The sequence below is a fragment of the Cynocephalus volans genome, chromosome 14 (genome assembly GCF_027409185.1).
Source record: "Cynocephalus volans isolate mCynVol1 chromosome 14, mCynVol1.pri, whole genome shotgun sequence".
NCBI classification, from domain to species: domain Eukaryota; kingdom Metazoa; phylum Chordata; class Mammalia; order Dermoptera; family Cynocephalidae; genus Cynocephalus; species Cynocephalus volans.
In genome coordinates this window covers 81,104,501-81,130,939 of record NC_084473.1, presented here as the reverse complement: position 1 = coordinate 81,130,939, position 26,439 = coordinate 81,104,501, and the positions used below count along the sequence as shown (strand labels likewise).

At 37.1% G+C, this 26,439-nt stretch overlaps 1 protein-coding gene across 1 annotated transcript in view; it reads right to left on the bottom strand.

Annotated features, from left to right (window-relative positions):
• The window catches only part of DNAH6 (dynein axonemal heavy chain 6), a 305,977-nt gene that overhangs the window by 130,822 nt on the left and 148,716 nt on the right, over positions 1–26,439 (bottom strand). The window contains exons 33-38 of the mRNA XM_063078669.1: positions 11,465–12,020; positions 8,214–8,336; positions 5,146–5,328; positions 4,451–4,594; positions 1,521–1,742; positions 468–615 (exon numbers count right to left, since the gene is read on the bottom strand). Of these exons, the coding sequence (XP_062934739.1) occupies positions 468–615; positions 1,521–1,742; positions 4,451–4,594; positions 5,146–5,328; positions 8,214–8,336; positions 11,465–12,020 (1,376 nt within the window). The remainder of the gene's footprint in view (positions 1–467; positions 616–1,520; positions 1,743–4,450; positions 4,595–5,145; positions 5,329–8,213; positions 8,337–11,464; positions 12,021–26,439) is intronic.

The window sequence follows — 26,439 nt, the reverse complement described above, 5'->3', positions numbered from 1 at the left end:
TGCAGGTGACCCAAAGGTGATGCTATTTATCTAAGCAGTGAACAAGGAAGGGTGAGGGAGATACCACAAAAGCTGGTTGAAAGTATTGATGGAAGAAAAAAGCCAGTTTTTTGCTTAATTCCCACTGTATTCAGATAACTCGACAACACAAATATAAAGAGGTTTGCTTGGTTTAAATAAAGGGAAATCGATGCAGGTTTGAAGAGCCTAGGTGGAGACAGAGAGCCATGGAGAGGCAGAGACTGAAGGTGTTCTGGGCTTCAAGGTGGTGACAGAAATAAGCAACTTGCTTGTCAAAAAGAAGATATCCAGATATCTAGCACAGAAAAAAATACCATTAACAGAATCACCTTTATAAACAAATTAAGCAAAGAAAATATCCAATTGCCATTTCATTAGATGCACTGTTTAAATGATTTATCACCTTAATGAAAAATTTGTGTGGGACAAATTAAAATAATTCTTACCTAGAATATTTTTTCTTTTTCTTTCCAGTTTTGACTCAATGATCTCTTGTGTCCTTGCAGATGAAGTTTGAGCAGAAAAATTTAGATAAACAGGGACATAGCCATCTGTTTCTTGAAGTTTATTTAGCAATCCTTTTGCAATAACAGACTTTAAATAAAAAAAAAGTTAATTGATTTCATATTCAATATAATATATTTCAATTATCTAAATCAGTAATAATCCAGTATAATTAGGAAGAAATAGGATAAAAGGAGAGAGGTTAAGCCAGATTGAAATGTCTGTTTTTCGGTTACTGGAGATTCCATTTAGTTATACTTATCAGAACCAAAGAAATATTCCAATCAGCACTCTCAGCAAAAAGGTTTTATTTTAGTTTCATACCAAAATCCATCTTGGTTACTATCCAAGCCAACTTGATAACAAGAGTTACAGAAGGATCCAAACCTCTTTTAGAAATAATTTAGAGGGGAAATGGTGAATCCCTGTTTATGTGGACTTCTCCAAAACCAAGAAGTTCCAAAATCAGTATTTCCCCTCTACTACTGTGTACTTCAAAAAATTCATGGAAAAATAGAATTAAAAGATAATATGAATCTTTCCATTAACTTTTTGGATACCCCTTGTACTTTTTTCAAAAACATTAGAATGACATCACTACTGTGTCAGGCAGAAGTAAACAGGCAGAAGGGGACAGACTGACGCTTATCAACAGTTTTTGGGGACACAAACTGCTCTGGCCAATTCCCACCCAACTGGTGCATGGCAGCCCCAGAAATACCAAGATACATAAGAGCCCTAAACACAAATATTGGTCTACAGGGTCCTCTGGTTTATATAATATCAACCCCAAGAATTTATTCAGAAACTGGCAAACTTTGGAGTAATTCCCAGGGTTGATATAGATTCAGTGTAGTTACATTCTTCCTGAAGAAGTAATAAAAATTAAAATAAATTCCTCTGAGAAATAATGTTCTATTTCTGATGTTGAAAATTCTAAGTCCATCATGCCCTCATATTTGGACAGAACTTCTTGTTCGATGTAGGTTTCCTACCTTGCCAACTCCAGTTATTCCAGTAAACAACACCGAATGCTTGACTGCCAGTAGTTTTTCCATTAGATACCCATAGCGCACCGTGTCAGTTGTGGGGACAAGCATTTCAAAAAAGGGAACATTTGGGCTGTACTTGAAAGTAGGTATGATTCGTTCCCATGGATCCAGCCGTTTGGTGTCAAAGTCCATGTGAATGCTCCACAGATCACCAGAACTGGGAAGCTAAAGTACAAAATTAAACACCACTTTCAATAGTCAATGGGCAATGCTGGCACATGGCACTAGATAAATTCACATAGAAACAAAGGCAGTCAAAGAACACGAATGGATTTAGATTTCTTTTTTCTTTTTAGAGAAGTAGATGTTTAGGTACTAATTCTTCAAACACAATCATGCAACATAATGCATGAAAAAATATGATATATTGATGATGTTAAAACCCTATATCAAAATTGTAAACCATTTTCAATTTAATTCAACGTTTAGGGGCTTACTCCATGCCAAATGCTGTGCTTGGTGCTGGGGACAAGTGCTAAATGAGACTCAGCCTCTGTCTTCAATGACATGGAAATCCACATGGGGGACATGAGCACTTCAGTTAATACCCATGGGGAACTCAGGCCTCTGTTGGAGTTTATTACAGTCACAAAGGAGAGATGGCTCATTTCTACTTGCAGGGGTGTTATGGTGGTGCCTGGAGATTCAGGAAGGCTTCCGGTGGTGGGGTGGGGTGATGCTACAGCTCAGACTTGCAGAACAAGCAGGAGCCCAGACAGGCAAAGAAGGGGTGAAATAGGGATGGGGAAGGGGTCAAGGTCCAGACTCAAAAAACAGGATGGGAAGCCCGAAGCTGTGGAAGTGTAGTGCATGCTGGGAACCTTGAGAGCACTGCCTCCAGTGAGAGATGAGGCCGGGAATATAGACAGGGGCCATGTATGAAAAGCTTCACTTATTAAATTAAAGAGCTTGGAGCAAGACTTCAGTGAAGGATTCCAAGCAGGTGAGTGACACGATGAGATTGCATTTCAGAAGGTTCATTCTGGCAGCAGTACAGAGCAGTGGTGTTTCAAGCTCGTCTGATAGTGATTCTTACTAACAAATTCATTCTACATGGTGACCCAGTAACATATATATGTGTATCTGCAAACACATATATTTATCCCTACTATGTGCAAGTCACTATTTTCCATTCTATTCTATTTTTAAAAACTCTTGAGGTTTAGTATAACATCTTTTGTCAGATTTTAAGAATGTAGTTCCAAAAACAAGGATATTTCCCTACCTAATCATAGTAAAATAATCAAAATCAGGAAATGGAACACTGACATATTATCTAATTTTAATTTTATATTCAAATGTTGCACGTTTTCCCAATAATGTCATTTATTTCTGTACTTTTTTCTAACTCTAGGATCCAATCCAGGATCACGCATTGCATTTAGTTAAATCTCTTTAGCCTCTTTTCACCTGGAAAAGCTCCCCAGCTTTCTTTCTCTCTCATGACATAGACATATTTCAAGAATATAGGCCAGTTTATTTTATAAAATGCTCATCAGTTTGGGTTTTCCACATGTATCTGCATGATTAAATTCAAGTTATGCATTTTTGAAAGGAAAATCCCAGAAACAAGGTTGTATCCTTCCATACTCCATATCAAGAGGCAGGCACACGTTTGTACTGATATCAATGAAGTTAAGTTGACCACGTAGTTAGGGTGTTGTCTGCAAAGTTTCTCTACTAAAGATGCTATTTTTCCCTTTGCAATTAATCAGCAATTTGTAGAGATACTGTGAAACTATGTAAATATTGCTTCTCATGAAACCTTCACCCACTAGTTTGAGCACCCATTGACGATTCCTGCCTAAGTCAATTCTTATGATAATGGTTGCAAGGTGATTTTCTAACTCGATCCGTCATTCCTTCTACATAGATTAATTGGGACTAGTTGTGAGGAAGAGCTTTTCCTTCTCTCCTGCTTATTTAGCTATGCATATGTATTTTTGTTATCAGTAAGAACTCACAGTTTTATTTTATTCAAAGGGTTATAAATAAGAAATATATCATTATTTATTTTGTTGCTCAAATCTACCCAGTTTTGACTAGTGAGATTTCCTTCAAATTGGTTCCTGTGTTCTTTTGACATGTTCCGTCATTCTCTGAGCACTTCTTTACTATCTGACATAAGATGTTCTAGGCTCAGTTTGTATTTTCCCTGTTCCAGTCCTGAAATCAACTATTTCCCTAAGGATCCCTGACTCCCTTTAGTAGAGAATAGTATTTAGAAATTATAACACTAGGTATGCTCATTTCATACCTCCTATGAGGTGTCATTGTGTCTAGTTCCTCTCAGGATACAGAATTAGGAAATTTATGTATGTATGAATATATATACACACACACACACACACATACACATCAATTTTTATATATTTAAATGTGTATATGTTAATATTTTGAAAACCCAAGAGTACTGATACCTCCAATTCCAATTCAATATCACAGAGTGCATTCTAATCTTTCTCCTTCCAGATTTGTAGGTCTCTTCTCTGACAGTGAGAAACTTGGTTTCCATTGTTCTCAATATATTTACTTATTTGCTTAATCTTAAAATGTACAGGAAGTAGTCTCAGAATTGCTAAATAATCACACTGAAAAATAAATTTACTACCTAGATTTTAATATTTGTCCATAGTAGAGAGTTTTTATATATTCATATACCTTATTTTCTTCATATGGCTGGGGGAAAACTCCCAATTTTTTTTAATACAATAAATGTTATCTTTGATTAAAAAAAGTGAATAATTAAAAAATTATTACCCTCAATAAATAATTTATATTTTCAGTAGAACTAGGTCTCTTTAAGTTTTAATCTTAAATTTTAATCTTAATGATTCAGAATTAAGTTAAAATTAAATGTGTTTGGTTCTTACCCTGGCATCAGGATTATCATCAAATTGTGTTCTAATAAACGTATCAAAAGAATCCCAATAGTTTTCAGTTAAGTTTCCACCCACAGACCACAAGTAACAGAATACAAAAGTCTGGCATAGTACAGTGTTCAGTTTTGTGGGCTCCTGAAAGATTAAAGAGAAACAGTTTTAATATTTTATACGTAAACATAAAAAGAATCCTTAGTTGCAAAGTCTAAAGACTTTTTCTTTCATTTAGACTCACACATTTTAAATGGCCACAGTGTATGTTTCTCATACTTCATTTGGTGGTTCAAAGAATAGTGTTTTCTTAAAGTAATACACAATAGAACACTGATGAGAAAATGAATGTCAATGCATATGTAGGAAAAGCCCAGGGTTGTCTTTCAACTAATTATTATAACTTTGTTTATGCCAGCATGAAGGTATTTAAGCATATTGAGAATATGTTGTACTGTGAATATGTTGTAGACTATAAAGGAATTAAAAATTGAGTTGAGGAATAAACAATAGGGTCTCTAGCAATCCTTTTAACTTTGAGAATCTATGACCCTAATCATAATCATTAGTCCTCTGAAAAATTAACTTGAAAATCAAATGATCATATTTCACAAAATTTGGAGATATTTATTTGCAAAGAATCCATACAATAATCTCCTTTTCTAGCTTTATAATAGTAAGAAAGCCCTTCATACCATTGTCAAGTTAAGTCCATCTTTCCCAAGTATCAAAGACTCCAACAAGCAACAGAGTGTAGTAACTTTGCTGATGTCCACTTGTGGGATTGCTTGACTGCACTTTTTATTGATAAAATTTAAACCTTCATCAACATAACGTTGGAAAAGGTTCAATATATATTCTTGGGTTTCCTCATTCAGCTGAAAATGAAACAAAAGTATCGTAGCAAGCCCAAATGAAATATATAATTAAGTTTATAGACAGGTTGGCTAAAATAGGTATATTTCAATAAATTCAGTGATCTTTAGACCAAAGGGTATAAGCATCACAAGATATGAAAAATATTAAATTAAAAAAACTTTTATGACTTGAAATGAATACATGGGGGAGATTCTGGGTAGTTGACAATATTCTACTTCTTGATCTGGTAATGGATACAGAAGTGTTCACTTTATAATTATTTCTTAAACTGTCTGTATGTCTTTATGCACTCTTCATATTGATGACCTTCACAATTAAAAACAATAAAAATAAATACCTGGCCAGTTAGCTCAATTGCTTAGAGTGTGGTGCTGATAACACCAAAGACCAGGGTTTGATCCCTGTACCAACCAGCAAAAACAAACAAATAAATAAAATGAAATAAAATAAAAAAGCAGAAACATAGAAGGCAAACTTTTAATATCTATGTAAGGTAAAAAGAATAATTCCCAAAGATTTAAAAATGAATTCAGACCCTCTCACCACTTCTATTAAACATTGTATTATAAATCCTATTTAGTACTATAAATCCTATTTAGTACAATAGGACAATAAAAGAAAAAAAGGTATAAAGATTGGGAAGGAAGAAATATGAATCTTTGTTCACAGATGACACAATTGTCTATGTAGAAAATCCCCCCAAATGGACAAAACAAACAAAAAACTAAGTAGAAATAATAAGCAATTATAGCAAGATTATAGGATACAAGGTTAATATATACAAGTCAATCACTTTTTTATATACCAGCAATGAGCAATTGGAATTTGAAACTAAAAATATGTAATTTTTACTAGCACCAAAAAAGAAACAATTATAAATCTAACAAATTATGTACTAGATCTATATGAGGAAAACTCTAATACTCTGATGAAAAAAACCAAAGAAGACCTAAATAAATGTAGAGACATACCATGTTCATTTATAGGCAGACAAAATACATTGGTGAAATGTCAGTTTTTCCCAATTTAATGTATAAATTCAACACAATCTCAATCAGAATTCCAGCAAGTTACTTTGTGGATATTGACAAACTGATTCTAAAGTTTATATGAAAAGGCAAAAGATCCAGAATAGTCAACACAATATTGAAGAAGATCAAAGTTGGAGGACTGACACTACCTGACTTCAAGACTTACTATGAAGCTACAGTAATCAATGTATTATGGTACTGGCAAAAGAATAGACAATAGATCAAAGGAACTGAACAGAGAGCTCAGAAATAGATCCACACAAATATAGCCAGCTGATTTTTGACAAAGGAACAAAGGCAATCCAGTGGAGAAAGGATTGTCTTTTCAACCAATGGTTCTGAAACAACTGGATAATTACATGCAAAAAAAAATGATTCTAAACACTGACCTTACACCCTTCACAAAATTAACTCAAAATGTATCATAGACATAAATGTAAAAAATGAAATATAAGATGCCTAGAAGATAACATAAAATAAATCTAGGTGAATTTAGGTTTGGAAAAGAGTTTTTAGATATAACACCAAAAGCGTGATACATGAAGGAAAAAAACTGATAAGGTGAACTTCATTAAAATTAAAAAATTCTACTCAGTGAAAGACACTGTTAAGAGAATAAAAGGTGGAAGATTTATATGATCTGAAGAGAAACCAGAGTATTATTAAAAGAATAAAAAGACAAGCCACAGACTGGAAGAAAATATTTGCAAAAGACATAATCTGATGAAGGATTTGTGTCTAAAATATGCAAAAATTCTTAAAACTCAACAATAAGAAAAAACTCAATTAAAAAATGGGCCAAAGACCTTCCTTAACTGATACCATATCTAGAAGATATACAGATGGCAAACAAGCATAGGAAAAGATGCTCAAATCGTATGTCATTAAGGAACTGCAAATTAAAACAAGACACTACTACATTCATTTAGACATGAATGAATAAAATCCAAAACAAACAAAAAATGACTTCGGGAAGGTTTAAAATTGTATGGTAGCCCATGATATTTGCTCAATTCTGAGTATTACTTTCTTTAATAAGGTACTCTGAGACTAGAACACAATATTCTTAAAATGTTGATTCCTAAGAATGAGGAAAACAGTAGCTTTCTGAGTCAACTCAGAGTGGGGAGAGGCCGAGAGGATGACTTCCTTGAAGTGGGGGATGGGAAGGGGGAACAATTCAAAAGACCACTTGTTTAGCTAAAGGAAAGAGAAAATCATATTTCAGAATGAAGAGAGTACAGAGGATAGTACAAAACCGAGTTGCTCTGAATAATGTATAAGCTTTCCTTCACTTTGATTGGAATTATACCTTGAAGATTAGCATGTGTCTTGGGTCTTGGGTCTTGCACCTGTGATTAGGATGAGAGGTAAACTGGTTTTCTTTTCTTTCTGGCTCTCAGAGGTGTTAGGGGCTCCTAAAACCTAAATACAGTGACAGTGTTTGGAATTAAATGCATCTGGATTTAAATGTTCTTTTTTAACTTTGTGATTTCCTCTCATTACCCCAAGCCTTCTGCAAAGTCTTTCTCAGTGCCTCAGTCTGTTCTGCTTGTGTTTTTACCGATTCAGGAAATGGCTTGTGTTTGCATTTGAGGAACTAGCTTGGGGAGAAGCCAGGCAGACTAGGCAGGAAGCAGAGTGACCAGGCAGGATGGCTGGCTAATGGGACATATTTGGGGAGCATACAAACATTCCTGGAAAATCCCAGGAATTCTTAAAGAGAGGGACTAGATAAACTGATAGAATTCCCTCAATCAAACACAATGAGGCCTTAACCTAAGCTATTGTGCATTCTAGGGCAGTGTGAGCCATGATGGATGTAGATATTGGGGAACATCTGGTGCACTTACTTTTTTAGAAATACCCTGCATCCAAGTTTTAACATAAGGCATCCATTTCAGTTCTCCAGGATCCACAAACACCATTCCACATCGACTGACTGTTGCAGGGGAGGCAACCTTCAGATCTTGCACCTAAAGTTGAAGAAAGTTAAACAATAAACAGCTAATGTGATACTTTCTTATTCCTCCACTTTCAATGTTAAATGATTCACACCTTTAAAGTTTAACAGTGAAGGGCTTTATGTGGAACAGAGTGGGAGAGCAAAAAGTAATAGAAATGGAGAAGGAAAGTTAAGTGAGGCATAAGGTGAAAAAAAAAAAATCCCACGAGTGCAGGAGGATACTGTCAAATCAGGAATAGGTATTTCTTTTTTCTTTTCTTTCCTTTTTATTCTCGTATCTTAACACCTAGCCTAATACCTAGCACATAGTAGGCACTCAGTCAGTATTTGATGAATGAATAGAACAGGGGTGGTATATACTATAATGTTTTGTAGCTGTATTTGGTCCACATCCTTCCTCCAATCCCTCATCAAATATTGATATGAATAACTTATTTATTCATATGAATTTATAACACGAATAATTTATTCAGATTAAATATAACAATTTTACTTAGAAAGCATTTCAAGTTATGTAAATTCATATATATAGGCATACCTCATTTTATTGCACTTCACAAATACTGCATTTTTTACAAATTGAAGATTTGTGGCAACCTTGTGTCAAGCAAATCTACCAGTGCCATTTCTTCAACAGAATGTGCTCACTTCATGTTTCTGTATCACATTTTGGTAATTCTTTCAATATTTCCTTTTCATTATTATTATATCTGTTATGGTGGTCTGTGACCAGTGATCTTTGACCTTACTATTATAATTATTTGGGGGCCGCAAAGATGGTGAACTTAATCAATAAATGTGTGTGTTCTGACTGCTCCACCAACTGGCCATTCCCTGTCTCCCTTTCCTCAGGCCTCTGTGTTCCCTAAGATACAACAATATTAAAATTAGGCCTATTAATAACCCTACAATAGCCTCTAACTGTTCAAGTGAAAGGAAGATGCACATCACGTTACGTTAAAAGCTAGAAAAATTGTTTAGTGAGGAGGGTATGTCAAAAGCTGAGATAGGTAGAGAGCTAGGCCTCTTGTGCCAAACAGTTAGCCAAGCTGTGAATGTGAAGGAAAAGCTCTTGAAGGAATTAAAAGTGCTACTCCAGTGAACAGTGAATGATAAGGAAGCAAAACAGCCTTATTGCTGATATGAAGAAAGTTTAGTGATCTGGATAGAAGATCAAACCAGCTACAACATTCCCTTAAGCCAAAACCTAATCTAGAACAAGGCCCCGGCCCTCTTCAATTCTATGAAGGCTGAGACAGGTGAGGAATCTGCAGCAGAAAAGTTCGAAGCAGCAGAAGTTTGTTCATGAGGTTTAAGGAAAGAAACTGTCTCTACAACATAAAAGTGCAAGGTGAAGCAGCAAGTGCTGATGGAGAATCTGCAGCAAGTGATCCAGGAGATCTTACTAAGACCACTGATGAAGGTGGCTACACTGAACAACAGATTTTCAATGTAGATGAAACAGCCTTATATTGGAAGAAGATGCTGTCTAAGACTTTCATAGCTAGAGAGGAGTCAATGTTTGGCTTTAAAGCTTTAAAGAACTGTCTGACTCTCTTGTTAGGGGCTAATGCAGCTGGTGACTACTTTAAGCTGAAGCTAATGCTCATTTACCATTTTGAAAATCCTAGGGCCCTTAAGAATTATGCTAAATCTACTCTGCTTATGCTATAAATGGAACAACAAATCCTGGATGACAGCACATCTGTTTACAGCATGGTTTACTGAATATTTTAAGCCCAGTGTTAGGATCTACTACTCAGAAAAAAGGTTTCCTTTCAAAATATTACTGCTCATTGACAATGCACATAGTCACCCAAGAACTCTGATGGAGATATACAAGAAGATTAATATTGTTTTCTTGCCTGCTAACACAACACCCATCCATGGATCAAGGAGTGATTTCAACTTTTGAGTCCTATTATTTAAGAAATACCTTTTGTAGGGCTGTAGATGCCATAGACAGCAATTTCTCTGATGGATCTGGGGAAAGTAAATTGAAAACCTTCTGGAAAGGGTTCACCATTGTAGATGTCATTAAGGGCATTTATGGTTCATGGGAGGAAGTCACAACATCAACATCAACAGGAGTTCGGAAGAAATTGATTTCAGCCCTCATGGGTGACTGTGAGGGGTTGAAGACCTCAGTGGAGGAAATAGTTGCAGATGTGGTGAAAATAGCAAAAGAACTAGAATTAGAAGTTGAGCCTGAAGATGTGACTAAATTGCTGCAATCTCACAATCAAACTTAAATGAGTGAGGAATTACTTCTTATGGATGAATAAAGAAAGTAGTTTCTTGAGATGGAATCTACTCCTGGTGAAGGTGCTGTGAACATTGTTGAAATGACACCAAAAGATTTAGAATATTATATAGACCTAGTTGGTAAAGCAGCAGCATGGTTTGAGAGGATGGACTCCAATTTTGAAAGAAGTTCTACTGTGGGTAAAATACTATAAACAGCATCACACGCTGTAGAGAAATCTTTCATGAAGGAAGAGTCAATTGATGTGGCAAACTTCACTGTCTTATTTAAGAAATCGCTACAGTCACTCAGCCATCAGCAACCACCACCCTGATCAGTCAGCAGCCATTAACACTGAGGCAAGACCTGTAACCAGTGAAAAGATTATGATTTACTGAAGGCTCAGATTATCATTAGAATTTTTTAGCAATAAAGTGTTTTTTAATTAGGGTGTGTAATTTTTTTAAAAGACAATGTTCCTGCACACTTAATAGACTACAGCATAGTGTAAACATGACTTTTACATGCACTGGGAAACCAAAACATTTGCATGACTCTCTCTATTGTGATATTTGCTTTATTGCAGTGGTCAGGAACCAAACCTGCAACATCTCCGAGGTATGCCTGTATATACCTCCAAAGGAAAGCAGGTCCTGGGGAAGCCAGAATTTATTGTATTTCCTGTTTATACAGAGACAGGAAAATATGAGAGACTTTGACTGTCAGGATTGATGATCTATTAGGAAAGGATAATTTATTAAGTATTTAGTAAGTAAACAAAACACCATGGTAAGCATAGGTAGTAAATGATACATCAGTGTGAGGAAAAGAAATTTAATGATGGTAGGTCAACTTAATAAAGAATTTCACTCCATAAGAAGGCATACATTTACCTCAAAAAGCATGTGGATTTGAGGTGTGAGTTTAATCCTCTCACTGTTAGCCAGGCAAAGCATCTTGTTATCATCCAACACTGTATTCATATTTTCAATCCAAAGAGCGTCCACTGGCCCATCACTGATAATCCATTTATGGTCTTCTGAAGTATCATTCACGGCTGCTCGGACACTTAGTGCCATCAAGCCATCTTTCCATTCCAAGGTTAGGTTGTTAACTTCACCGTATAATTCACCCATTGTAATTGATTTAGGATTAAGAACATATGTTTTAACTGCTCGGTAAAAGGGATTGTCTATACCAAGTTTTTGCAAATTCCCTAAAGTTTCTGCTAGTATTCGGTAAACTGTGGTCTTGCCACCTCCTGTTGGGCCGACTAACATAACACCATGCCTGACTAGCATAGTTTCATAGAACTGTATCACTTTTTTAACCATACATATCTCAGGCTGAAGCTTTTGTCCATTCATGACATCCACAATTGTTGACTGCAAAATACCATAATCATGTTCTGGAATTTGGACTCCAGGAAAGAGGTCAGATATGATTCCACTGACAAAACAAAAATAAAATCAATTAGGAACCACTGGACATTGATATTTCCCCATATTTATTACAATTCATCGATTAAATGTTACAATGAGTCTTGTTTTTCCACACCGATCTCCTTTCCTTCTGAACATGCACAGTACTAGTCTGTCCTATGTGCTGTACCAGAATCTACCATTTCTCTGACATCTTGTGTGATTTCATTTGTTTCCTGTACAGTAGACCAATGTTCTTAAGTATATTAAGAGCTTCTTGAGGGTTAGCAATGTCTCTTGTTTCACAGTGTGTGGCATAGTATTAAACATATAGAAGGTGATGAATTTATCAGCTTATTTTAAAATATAAATTTATATATCAATTTTCCCCAAAGCATTTACAAATACTTAGAACTGTATGTGGATATTCAGAAAAATAAGATGAAAATAAAAATAGAAAATTAGTACCAGGTCAAAAAGGGAAGAAGAAAAAAGTTGACTGTTTCTATGGAAAACATTTAATATAGGATGTTTCTATGGGAAAAAAGAAGCTAAGATGTATGAGGGTACTGCAAAAAGTTTGTAGAAAAATACAATTAAAAGATAATGTTAATCATTTTATAAACTTTTTGAAGTACCCTTATATGTATAAAAATGCTAATCATTGGAATAGAAAACAATTGAGAAAAGTCTAAATGTCCATATATAAGATCTTTCACATCAAAGTAGTTCTTCAGGTTTGTTATGTCTCAGAGTACCAACTTATATATTAGCAATCTAGCAGCAGTAAAAAAAAATTAGATTCATGCATATATACTAACATTAAAAAGATGCTAATGATATATTACTAATTGAAAAAGCAATAGTTGTAAAAAAGTACTAAAGACATTATAAAAAAATATCAAGCAAAATCTCTTTCTAGGAAGGTGGAGTAGACTTACTTTTCCCTATTCCTTCATTAAATACAACTAAAACCCCTGCGTACTGTGTATAAAACAAACCTAAGAAGTCTCTGAGAGGTGGAGAGAAGGCAGACTGGCAAGATTCCTTGAGACACAAACAATGACATGGTGGTGAGTCCCTGGTTTCTTTTTGCCTCATACATCTTGGCAATCCAGAAATGCCAATGGGCACAGACCAAAAAAAAAAAAAAAAGCCCCAACATAAGTTTATTCTCTCAATCCAAAGGACCAGGAAAGGGCATCCTAACAAGACAGAAAACTCTTAGGTAATAACTACTCTACTCCAGGCAAACAGCACAGAAAAAAAACCCATGGCCCTTACTCTCACTCATACCAGCAGAGACTGGCTGACTGGGGGGACTAGGCTTCCAACTTCTTTTCCCCATTTCTTCATAGTATCGGAGAAGGCTAAAGGACAAATAAGGATTCAGGACTTTCATCCTCACTGGGAGGTAATGACACCCCTTAGTGGAGGCCATGCGGGAAATCTGGACTTCCAGCCTTGCCCGGGAGTAAAGAAGCACACATCTCTCTCACTGATGAAGTGGTGTCAGAAGAGGCTGAGTGGCGGCGAGTCAAGACTTGAACCACTGCCCAGTGACAATAAGGCTGCCTTTCCCCGTGGCATCAGCAGAGGTCATGTGGGGAGCGGTAATGAGGTGTTCCTACCCTTCCATACAGGACATTATCATTGGTGGCCTAGTGGGGAACTCTCACCCCTACAGAGCAGTAATAAGGAGCCCCCCCCCGTCCTCAACAGGTGTCAATGAAGATCAAATGGGGACCTGGGATTCTATCCTTATCTGGCAGTAACAAGGTCGTTTTCCTAACTTCTGCTTAAATGAGATCCAGAGTTTCATAACATAATACCCCAAATATGCAGGTTTCAATAAAAAAAATCATTCATCATATGAAAAACCAGAAAAAACTCGTCCTGAGTGAAAAGAGACAATCAGTAGATGCCAACACCAAGATAATAGGAATGTTACAACTATCTGACAAATACTTTAAAACAGTCAGTAAAAAAATGTTTCAAAGAGCCATTATGAACACATTAGAAACAAACAAACAAAAAGTTCCAGTCAAAAAAAAAAGAATACAGACATGCATTGCTTAATGACAGGGTTACATTCTGAGAAATGCATCATAAAGCAATTTTGTTATTGTGCATTATCATAGAATATACTTACACAAACCTGGATGGTATAGCCTGCTACACACCTAGGCTATATGGCATAACCTATTGCTCTGACCACCATAGTACGTGTGGTCCACTGACTGAAAAGTCCATATGCAGGACATGACTGTATATAAAGAACCAAACAAATTTTAGAACTGAAAATGTAATAATAATAATAAAAAAGTGGATTGGCACAAATGCAGAATGCAAGGCACAGAGGAAAGAATTGGTGAACTGGAAGATAACAGAAATTACCCAATCTGAAAAAAGAAATAAGCAGACCTTCAGGGATGTGTGGAACTGTAACAAAAGATCTAACATTTGTGTCACTGTAGTCTCAGATGGTGAGAAAAATTGAAAGGGTTAAAAAAGTTCTCAAAGAAATAATAGCTGAAAACATCACAAATTTTCCAAAAGGCATAAACCTGCAGATTCAGGAAGCTGAGCAAATCTCAAACAGGGTAAACCCAAAGAAATCCATGCCAAGATACATCATAGTCAAACTTCTAAAAACTGAGAAGAAAGAAAAAAGTCTTAAAAGCAGTCGGATAAAAACGACAACTTACCCACAGGGGAAGGACACATGAAATACCAGTAGAATTATCGTTAGAAACCATGGAGGCTGGTAGAAAATGGCACAACATTTTTCAAGTGCTGAAAGTACTGCTACCCTAGAATTTTATATCCAGTGAAAATATCCCTCTGGAATGAAGGGAAATCAAGACATTCTCAGATAAAGGGAAACTAAGAGAATTTGTTGCCAGCAGATCTACCCTAGGGAATGGGCAAAAGGAAGTTCTCTAAAGAGAAGTGAAATGACAAAAAGAAGAAACCTTGGAGCAAAAAAGAAGAAAGAACATGATAAGAAAAAATATGGATAAATACAATAGATTATCTCTTCTTTAATTTTATCAATTGTTTTGGACTGTTGAGGCAAAAATTATAGCACTGTCTGATGTGACTCTAAATGTATGTAGGGGAAATATTTAAGATAATTATATCATAAACAGGGGAAGGTAAAGAAATGAAAAGGAAGGTAAAATGTCTATATTTCACTCAAACTCAAACAGGTAAAATGACATCTGTAGACTGTGATAAATTCTGTATAAATAATGTAATACCTATAGCATACCAGAAAATTCTATGCAAAGAGATACACTCAAAAACAATATAGAGACCTCTGCCCCCCAAATTGGAGAGACAGACAGGTGGATACAGAAATCACAACATACTGGAGCATAAATCTCCTCAGGAACCAGTGCCAGGGTAGGAAAACTTGAACTATAATTGATGAATTTTTGGAGGATAGGTGTGGACAAGTCTGAGGGTTAAAAACTCCAGGGGACACAGTCGTGGAGGGAGGGGCCACACCTTTTATGAGTTTTACTTCCAGGAGCTTGACCAGGTTCTCACAGTAAATATCTAAGAAAAATTCCTTTGTGCTCTGGCAGGGGAGGAACAAAGAAACCATTTAAATACTCCAGTTGCAATTTGCAGTAATGGGCATGCTGCCAGTATGGATCTGGCCTGCATCTTGCGCACGAGGGGTGACAATCAGCTTTGTATCTCATGAGTGTTCATAATAAAAAAATACTTAAGAATATTCTATTTTTCTCAATAAGAAGAAGCCAGGAGAAACTAATTAACCAAAGCCTAACTTGCTGGGGTTTTATCAGAGCCTAACAGACCTGGGAGAAGGGAAATACTAACTCCGGCTAGCTCTAGCCTTCTGTGTGGGACAAGGAAAATATCCGACTCTAGCTCACTGTAGCCATCCTATAAGACCTAAGGGGTGGAGAAAAAAACCTGAGAAATACTTTCGAAGTTTCCAGTCCAAAGACATAATAGATTGGACACAGCTGAGGAAAGCATCTCTGAGCTTGAGGATATCTGAAGAGAGAACTCCAAAACTGAAAAACAAAGAGAACAAAGACTGCAAAAAACCAACCAACCAAACAAAAAAATGTAATATGCAAGAACTGTGAAGTAACTAAAAAAGGAATAATGTGCAATGGAAATACCACAGGAGAAGAAAGAAAGAAAGGAAAAAAATAAATATCTGAAACAATAATGATTGAGAAATTGATGTCAGACACCAACCCCCAGAGATCCAGAAAGCTCAGAGAACACTGAGCAGGATAAATATCAAAAAATTACACCTAGACACATACCATTTTAAAGCCACAGAAAATTGAAGATAAGGAAAAGATCCTGAAAGAAGCCAGTGGGGCAAAAACAAACACCTTACTTATAGAGCAAGGATAAGAATTACATTTGAGTCTTCCTCAGAAGCTGTGCAAGCAAGAAAAACGTTGAGTGAAAAGTTTAAAGTGTGGAGAGAAAAAGATTCCACCAACCTAGAACTGTGTAACCAGTGAAATTGTCCTCCAAAAATGAAGGAGAAATACTTTCTCAGACAAACAAAAATTGAGCGAATTTGTTGTCAGTAATCCTGCCTTATAAGAAATGTTAAGACATTATTTGCAATATAATGTAAGAAATTCTTTGAAGAAAAGGAATATAATATAGGTCAGAAACTTGGATCTACTTAAAGAAAGGAAGAGCATGGGAGAAAGAATAACTGAAGGTAAAACAAAAACTTTTTTATTCTTAACTGATCTAACAGATAACATGGTGTGGATTGAATGTCCCCCCAAAACTCATTGAAGCTTGACCCTGACTGTGAGGGTGGGAAATCCAGTTATGGTATTTGAAGGATGGGGCCTTTAAGAGGTGATTAGATTGTGAGGACTGTGCCCTTGTGAATGGACTAATAGGCATGGTTCTCATGGCTTTATAAGGAGAGCAAGTGAGAAGGTTAGTTCTCTCTTGTTCCGCCCATTTTTCTTGCCAGGTGACACCCTAGTCACCACAGGATTCTGAAGAGAGTTCTGACCCAGAAGAAGGCTCTTATCAGATGCATCCTCTGGACTGTGGACTTCCCAGCCTCCAAAACCATGAGAGATAAATTTCAGTTCTTTATAAATTGCCCAATTTCAGGTATTCTGTTATAAGCAACACAAATAAACTAGTACATAACAGTTTGTTTAAAATAATAATAGCAACAACGTAGTTGATTGTGTATGCTTATGTATATACATATTATATATACATATATTTATATACTTATGTATGCTTATATATAAATGAAATGAATAACAGCAATAATACAAGAGATGGGAGGAAGGAATTAAGGTTACTATGTTATCATAAGGTACTCACACTACCCATGAAGCGGTATGGTATTAACTGAAAGACGGCTTGGATTAGTTGGAAATGTATACTGCAAAACCTAGGGCAACTGCTAAAAAAAGTAAAAAAAGAAGTATAACAGATATTAGAAAGGAGAGAAAAGAGAATCACATAAAATGCTCAATTAAAACCACAAAGGCAGAAAAAGAGTGGAAGACAAAAATAAGAACAAAGAATAAGGAAAACAAAGAACAGGGGAAACAAAAACAGTAACAAATATGGTAGATATTAATCCATGTATATCAATAACCACTCACTGTCAGTGATTAAATGCACCAATTAAAAGACAGATTGTTAGATTGGATCAGAAAACAAGATCTCACTAATGTTGTCTACGAGAATCCTACTTTAAATATAAAGACTTACAAGTTAATGTAAATAAATAGAGAAAGATATACCTTGCTAACACTAATTAAAAGAAAGTAGGTGTAGCTATATTAATTTCAGACCGATATTTTAAAGTAAGGAAAGTTATCAGGGATAAAGAGGGGCATTACATAATGATAGAGAGGTTAATTCTACAAGAAGATATAACAATCCATAACGTATATGTGCCTAACAACAGAGGATCATGATATGTGAGGCAAAAACTGATGGAAAGGAGAGGAGACATAGAGGAACATATTGTGGTAGTTGGAGAATTCAGCACCCCTCTATGAGAAATGGACAGATCGAGCAGGCAGAAAATCAGTGATGACATAGTCGGACTCAACAACATTATCAATGAACTGGATATTATTGACATCTATAAACTGTTTCTTCCAACAGCAGCAGAATACACATTTTTCTCAAGCTCACATGGAATATTCACCAAGATAGACTACATTCTGGACCATAAAACACACCTTGACATATTTAAAAGAATAGAAATCATACAATGTCTGCTCTCAGATCACAATGGAATTAAACTAGAAATCAATAAAACTGGGAAATCCCAAAATATGTTGAGGTTAGACAATGCACTTCTAATTAACCCATGAATCAAAGAAGAAATCTAAAGAAAAATTAAAAGATACTTTTAACTAAATGAAAATAAAAGCACAATTTATCAAAATTTTGTGGGATGCAGTAAAAGTTTTTAGAGGGAAATTCATGACACTGAATGCATATATTAGAAAAGAAGAAAGAACTAAGATCAATACTCTAAGCTCCCACCTCTAGGAAAAGAAGGGCAAATTAAATCCAAAGTAAGCAAAAGAAAAGAAATAATAAAAATTAGAGCAGAAATCAATTAAGTTGAAAACAGGAAATCAATAGAGATAGTTAATGAAACCAAAGGCTGATCCTTAAAAAAGAAAAATAAAATTGGTAAGTCTCTAGCCAGGCTAACTAAGAAAAAAAGAGAGTGAACACAAATTACTAATACCAGAAATGAAAGAAGAGACATCACTGTAGAGCCTATGGACATTAAAAGGATAATAAAAGCATACTATGAACAACTTTACACCAACAAATTTGATAACCTAGATACAATAAACCAATTCCTTGGAAGACACATTCTACCAAAACTCACATAAAGAAGAAATAGACAATCTGAAGAGGCCTATAGCTATTACAGAAATTGAATCAGTCATTAATAACTTTCCAAAAAGAAAGCAGCAGCCCTGAATGGGTTTACTGGTGAATTCTACCTAATATTTAAAAAAAAATTATACCAATTCTCTACAATTTCTTTCAGAAGATGGGAGAGGCTGTACTTCCTAATTCATTCTATAAGGCCAGCATCACCCTAGTACTAAGACCACAAAAAGACATCAACAAGTAAACTATTGACCAATATCTCTCATGAACATAGATGCAAAAATCCTCCAGAGAATATTAGCAAATGGAGTACAAAACATATAAAAAGAATTATACACTATGACCAAGTGGGATTTTTCCCAAGTATGCAAGGCTAGTTCAACATTTCAAAATCAATTAAGGTAATCCATCACATCAGTAGGCAAAACAAAACAAAACAAAACAATAACAACCCCTCCAAAACCACAACCCCCCACACACATATGACCATATCAATAGATGCAGAAAAACCTTTTGACAAAATCCAACATTCATTCATGATAAAAAACTCTCAGTAAACTAGAAACAGAGGGGAACTTCAACTTTGTAAAGAATGGCTACAAAAGACCTACAGCTGACATACTTTATGATAAAACAAACAAACAAACTAGAATTTCTCCCACTAAGATCAGGAACAAGGCAAGGATGTTCACTTTCACCACTACTTTTCAACATCATACTGAAAATCTTAACTAAGGCAATACGAAAAGGAAAAAAAAGGTATAAAAAACAGGAAGAAAGAAATAAAACTGTCTTTTTCTGAAGATAAAATGATTGCCTATGTAGAAATTTGAATTGACAAAAAAATTCCTGGACCTAATAAGCACTATAGCAAGGTTTCAGGATACGAGGTTAATACACACAAGTCAATTGCTTTCCTATATGCCAGTAATGAACAAATGGAATTTAAAATTAAAAACACGAGCGGTTTCAAGATGGCGGCGGCTGTGGCGGCTGGCGCGGAGTAGCTGAGGTGGAAAAGGTGGCCACTGGGCCTCAGGCAGCCGGGAAACTTGTGGACCTTCCTCTGGCCATCTCTTAAGGGAGGACTGCTGCTGCTGGCCAGTCGTGGGGGCTCAACGCCACTTTGCCCCCGGCAGGAGAGGCTGCCTCATTTACAGGCAACAGCTTTGAAGTGTGGAGCAGGAAAAGAACTGTTTCTTAGCTGCAAAAGCGAGTCTTGAAACAGGGAACACGGCGCCAGGGCTGCTGTGGATGCAGCCAGGATCCCGGAGGCTGGGGCCGCACTGAAGGCAGCCAGCTGCCCTATTCAGGATTCGAGGTTTCAGGCCGGCATTAAATAAGATTCCTGGGAGCGCCCGAGCGGCGCCGCGACTGAACAGCCCGAGGCGGCAGCGCGGAGAACACGGAAGGCAACAAACCAGAGACAGAGCGAGCGCCCGACCTGGCACAGCACTGTGAGTGATCCCTGGCACAGCTCTGTTCGGGGGGTGGATGCCCACGCGGCTCCCGCCTGCACCACCAGGCCACTCACTGCCCCGGTGCTGCCTCCATTTTCCCAGGTGCGGGCAGATCCGCCCTGCTCGGCCATCACTGACCCCATTTGCTTGGCCTGGCGCGGGGCTTTCCGGACCCTGCGGGCCGGCCTCCTCTCCCACTCCCTCCGCGGTTCTATGGCGGGGCTAGGGGTGTGGGGCGTCCCGACCAGTGTTGGGAGGGCTAGGAAGTACAGGCGGGCCGACTGTCACTCCACCACACCCTGGACTCTGCCCCGGTAAACTTCCTGTTACTGGGAGGCAGATACCATCTCTGCGACCACCAGTTTGGAAAAAAGCCTAACGAATTTCTGGTTGGGAATAGTGTGGTAGGAGAGTTCCCAGGTCCGCTTGAACCTGCCGGAGAGCAGGCTGCAGGCGGGCACTAGACTCGGTTTATACCGGGGGGATACAAAGGTGAACAAGACCTGAGAAAGATCTACACAGTGCTACAAAGGCACCCAGAGAGACCGGTCGTCTGTGCCTAGCAGAAACCTGGTAGACTTCCTGGGCGAGGCGGTGCTGAGCAGGGTCTTGAAGGCCCAGCTGATAGACGAGGGGTGCAGAAGACACACCCCAGCCCAGCACAGTGTGCACAGAGGGGGGAGACGTGCGGCCAGGGAGGCGGAGACTCGACAGAAACCACACACCCGGTGGGGTCGCCACTGCACGATCTAACAGCCTGGGCCAGAGCACACGGAACGGGGAGAAGTCCTGTACAGAAAGTGAAAGCTCAACAGAGATCACACACCCTGTGGTACGTGATCCACCAGCCCAGCAGAGTCCAAGCTGACCAGAAAGGTGGATCCCCGGAGAAGCCCAAGACCCGAGGCAACCACACACACAAGACACTAGAGGCCAACTGAGCAGTCACGGCGGGAGCCATACCAAATTGGCAACCACAGCAACATCCTAGTTAGTCATTAGTCTCAAACCGGTGGACTGTGAACCCCCCTGCCACAATGAATAAACACCAAAAAAAAGACACCAGAAATACAAAAAATCAAGAAAGTACACAACCAAAAGTTAATAAATCTCATACTCTAGATCCTATAGAACAAGAAGCCCTTGAAATAACTGACAAGGAATTTCGAGTGATAATTCTAAGGAAACTGAATGAGATACAAGAAAACTCAGCTAGACATCATGATGAAATGAGGAAAAGTATACAGGATCTGAAAGAGGAAATATACAAGGAAATCAATGTCCTGAAAAAAAATGTAGCAGAACTTGCTGAACTGAAGAAGTTATTCAGCGAAATAAAAAACACAACGGAGAGTTTAACCAGCAGGCTTGTCGAAGTTGAAGAGAGAACCTCTGAACTTGAAGATGGGCTGTTTGAAATAACACAAGCAGACAAAAAGAAAGAAAAAAGAATCAAGGACATTGAAGAAAATCTGAGAGAGATATCAGACAACCTCAAGCGCTCAAATATCCGAGTCATGGGTATTCCAGAAGGGGAGGAAAATGGAGATTCCATTGAAAACATATTCAACAAAATAGTGGCAGAAAACTTCCCAGGTATAGGAAAAATCACAGATCTTCAGATCCAGGAAGCTCAACGATCTCCAAACGTATTCAACCCAAAAAGGCCTTCTCCAAGACATGTCATAGTCAAATTGGCAAAACTCAGAGACAAAGAGAGAATCTTAAAAGCTGCAAGAGAGAAGCGTCAAATCACCTATAAGGGAGCCCCAATCAGGTTAACATCAGACTTTTCATCACAAACCCTAAAAGCTAGAAAGGAATGGGATGATATTTTCAAAATACTAAAAGACAAAGATTGCCAGCCAAGAATACTCTACCCTGCAAGGCTATCCTTCCGAAATGAGGGGCAAATAGTATATTTCTCAGACAAACAAAAACTGCGGGAGTTCACTACCACACGACCACCCTTACAAGAAATCCTCAAGGGAGTACTGGGTTTGGTTCCTGAAAAATAACTACCACTGCCATAAAAACCTAAGAAAAATCTAAACCCGCTAGTACAATAAAAATGGCATTCATGAAGAGAAAACAAGCTAACAAAAACACTATCTACAACCTAAGGAACCAACAAACAAAGAAACCAAACAGTAAATCAGAAAGCAAGGAACAAAAGACACCTAAGACAACCAAACAACCAATAAAATGCTAGGAATAAATCAACACCTTTCAATAACAACTCTTAATGTTAAAGGCTTAAATTCCCCAATTAAAAGACACAGACTGGCTGACTGGATCAAAAAGCAGGACCCAACTATATGCTGCCTACAAGAGACCCACCTCACCCATAAAGATTCACACAGACTAAGAGTGAAAGGATGGAAAAAGATTTACCATGCAAACAGAAAAGAAAAACGAGCTGGAGTGGCTATTCTTATATCTGACAAAATAGACTTTAAACTAAAAACCATAAAAAGAGACAATGAGGGACACTACTTAATGATAAAAGGATTGATCCATCAAGAAGACATAACAATCATAAATATGTACGCACCCAATGTTGGAGCAGCCAGATTTATAAAACAAACTCTATTAGACCTAAAGAAGGAAATAGACACTAATACCATAATAGCAGGGGACCTGAACACTCCACTGTCAATATTAGACAGATCATTTGGCAAAGAATCAGTAGAGAAACACAAGATCTAAACAAGACTCTAGACCAATTGGAATTGGCAGATATCTACAGAACATTCCACCCAACAACCTCAGAATATTCATTCTTCTCATCAGCACATGGATCATTCTCCAGGATAGATCACCTATTAGGTCACAAATCAAGTCTCAATAAATTCAAAAAAATTGGAATTATCCCATGTATCTTCTCAGACCACAATGGATTAAAACTAGAAATTAATAACAAACAAAACTCTGCAAACTATACAAACACATGGAAATTAAACAGCATTCTACTTAATGACATATGGGTCCAAGAAGAAATCAAGCAGGAAATCAAAAAGTTTATTGAAACTAATGAAAACAATGATACATCATACCAAAACCTGTGGGATACTGCAAAAGCAGTATTGAGGGGAAAATTTATTGCATTAAACGCTCACTTCAGAAGAATAGAAAGATGGCAAGTGAACAACCTAACACTTCACCTTAAAGAACTAGAAAAACAAGAACAATCCAATCCTAAAGTTAGCAGACGGAAAGAAATCATTAAGATCAGAGCAGAACTGAATGAAATTGAAAACCAAAAAACAATTCAAAAGATCAACGAATCAAAAAGTTGGTTTTTTGAAAAGATAAATAAAATTGACAAACCATTAGCATGGCTAACAAAAAAAAGAAGAGAGAAGACTCAAATAACAAAAATTAGAAATGAAAAAGGCGATATTACAACTGATTCATCTGAAATACAAGGAATCATTCGAGACTACTATAAACAACTATACGCCAACAAATTTGAAAATCTGGAGGAAATGGATAAATTTCTGGACACACACAAGCTCCCAAAACTGAACCGTGAAGACGTAGAAAACTTGAACAGACCAATAACAATAAAGGAGATTGAAGCTGTTATCAGAAGGCTCCCAACAAAGAAAAGCCCAGGACCAGATGGATTCACAGCAGAATTTTACCAAACATTCAAAGAGGAATTGACACCGATTCTTTACAAACTATTCCAAAAGATTGAAACGGACACAAATCTCCCAAACTCATTCTATGAAGCAAACATCATCCTGATACCAAAACCAGGTAAAGATATAACCAAAAAAGAAAACTACAGGCCGATATCCTTGATGAATATAGATGCAAAAATCCTCACTAAAATACTAGCAAACAGAATACAGCAACACATACGAAAAATTATTCATCACGATCAAGTGGGATTCATCCCAGGGATGCAAGGTTGGTTCAACATACGCAAATCAATAAATGTGATACACCATATTAATAAACTCAAACACCAGGACCATATGATCATCTCTATAGATGCTGAAAAAGCATTTGATAAAGTTCAGCACTCATTCATGACAAAGACCCTCTATAAGTTAGGTATAGAGGGAAAGTATCTCAACATAATTAAAGCCATATATGACAAACCCACTGCCAATATCATCCTGAATGGGGAAAAGCTGAAAGCTTTTCCTTTAAGAACAGGCACTAGACAAGGATGCCCACTCTCACCACTCCTATTCAACATAGTGTTGGAAGTACTAGCCAGAGCAATCAGAGAAGAGAAGGAAATAAAGGGCATCCAGATTGGAAAAGATGAAGTCAAACTGTCCCTGTTTGCAGATGACATGATCCTATATATCGAACAGCCTAAAACCTCTACAAAAAAACTCTTGGAATTGATCAATGATTTCAGCACAGTAGCAGGATACAAAATCAACACACAAAAATCAGTAGCATTTCTTTTCTCCAATAGTGAACATGCAGAAGGAGAAATCAAGAAAGCCTGCCCTTTTACAATAGCCACCAAAAAAATAAAATACTTAGGAATTGAGTTAACCAAGGAGGTGAAAAATCTCTATAATGAGAACTACAAACCACTGCTGAGAGAAATTAGAGAGGATACAAGAAGATGGAAAGATATTCCATGCTCTTGGATTGGAAGAATCAACATAGTGAAAATGTCCATACTACCCAAAGTGATATACAAATTCAATGCAATCCCCATCAAAATTCCAAAGACATTTTTCTCAGAAATGGAAAAAACTATTCAGACATTTATATGGAACAATAAAAGACCACGAATAGCCAAAGCAATGCTCAGCAAAAAAAATAAAGCTGGAGGCATAACACTACCTGACTTTAAGCTATACTACAAAGCTATAATAACCAAAACAGTATGGTACTGGCATAAAAACAGACACACTGACCAATGGAATAGAATAGAGTATTCAGAAATCAACCCACACACTTACTGCCATCTGATCTTTGACAAAGGCACCAAGCCTATTCACTGGGGAAGGGACTGCCTCTTCAGCAAGTGGTGCTGGGATAACTGGATATCGATATGCAGGAGAATGAAACTAGATCCATACCTCTCACCGTATACTAAAATCAACTCAAAATGGATTAAGGATTTAAATATACACCCTGAGACAATAAAACTTCTTAAAGAAAACATAGGAGAAACACTTCAGGAAATAGGACTGGGCACAGACTTCATGAATACGACCCCAAAAGCATGGGCAACCAAAGGAAAAATAAACAAATGGGATTATATCAAACTAAAAAGCTTCTGCACAGCAAAAGAAACAATTAAAAGAGTTAAAAGACAACCAACAGAGTGGGAGAAAATATTTGCAAAATATACATCTGACAAAGGATTAATATCCAGAACATATAAGGAACTCAAACAACTTTACAAGAAGAAAACAAGCAACCCAATTAAAAAATGGGCAAAAGAGCTAAGTAGGCATTTCTCTAAGGAAGATATCCAAATGGCCAACAGACATATGAATAAATGCTCAACATCACTCAGCATCCGGGAAATGCAAATCAAAACCACATTGAGATACCATCTAACCCTAGTTAGGATGGCTAAAATCCAAAAGACTATGAACGATAAATGCTGGCGAGGCTGCGGAGAAAAAGGAACTCTCATACATTGTTGGTGGGACTGCAAAATGGTGCAGCCTCTATGGAAAATGGTATGGAGTTTCCTTAAACAATTGCAAATAGATCTACCATACGACCCAGCCATCCCACTGTTGGGAATATACCCAGAGGAATGGAAATCATCAAGTCGAAGGTATACCTGTTCCCCAATGTTCATCGCAGCACTCTTTACAATAGCCAAGAGTTGGAACCAGCCCAAATGCCCATCATCAGATGAGTGGATATGGAAAATGTGGTACATCTACACAATGGAATACTACTCAGCTATAAAAACGAATGAAATACTGCCATTTGCAACAACATGGATGGACCTTGAGAGAATTATATTAAGTGAAACAAGTCAGGCACAGAAAGAGAAATACCACATGTTCTCACTTATTGGAGGGAGCTAAAAATTAATATATAAATTCACACACACACATACACACACAC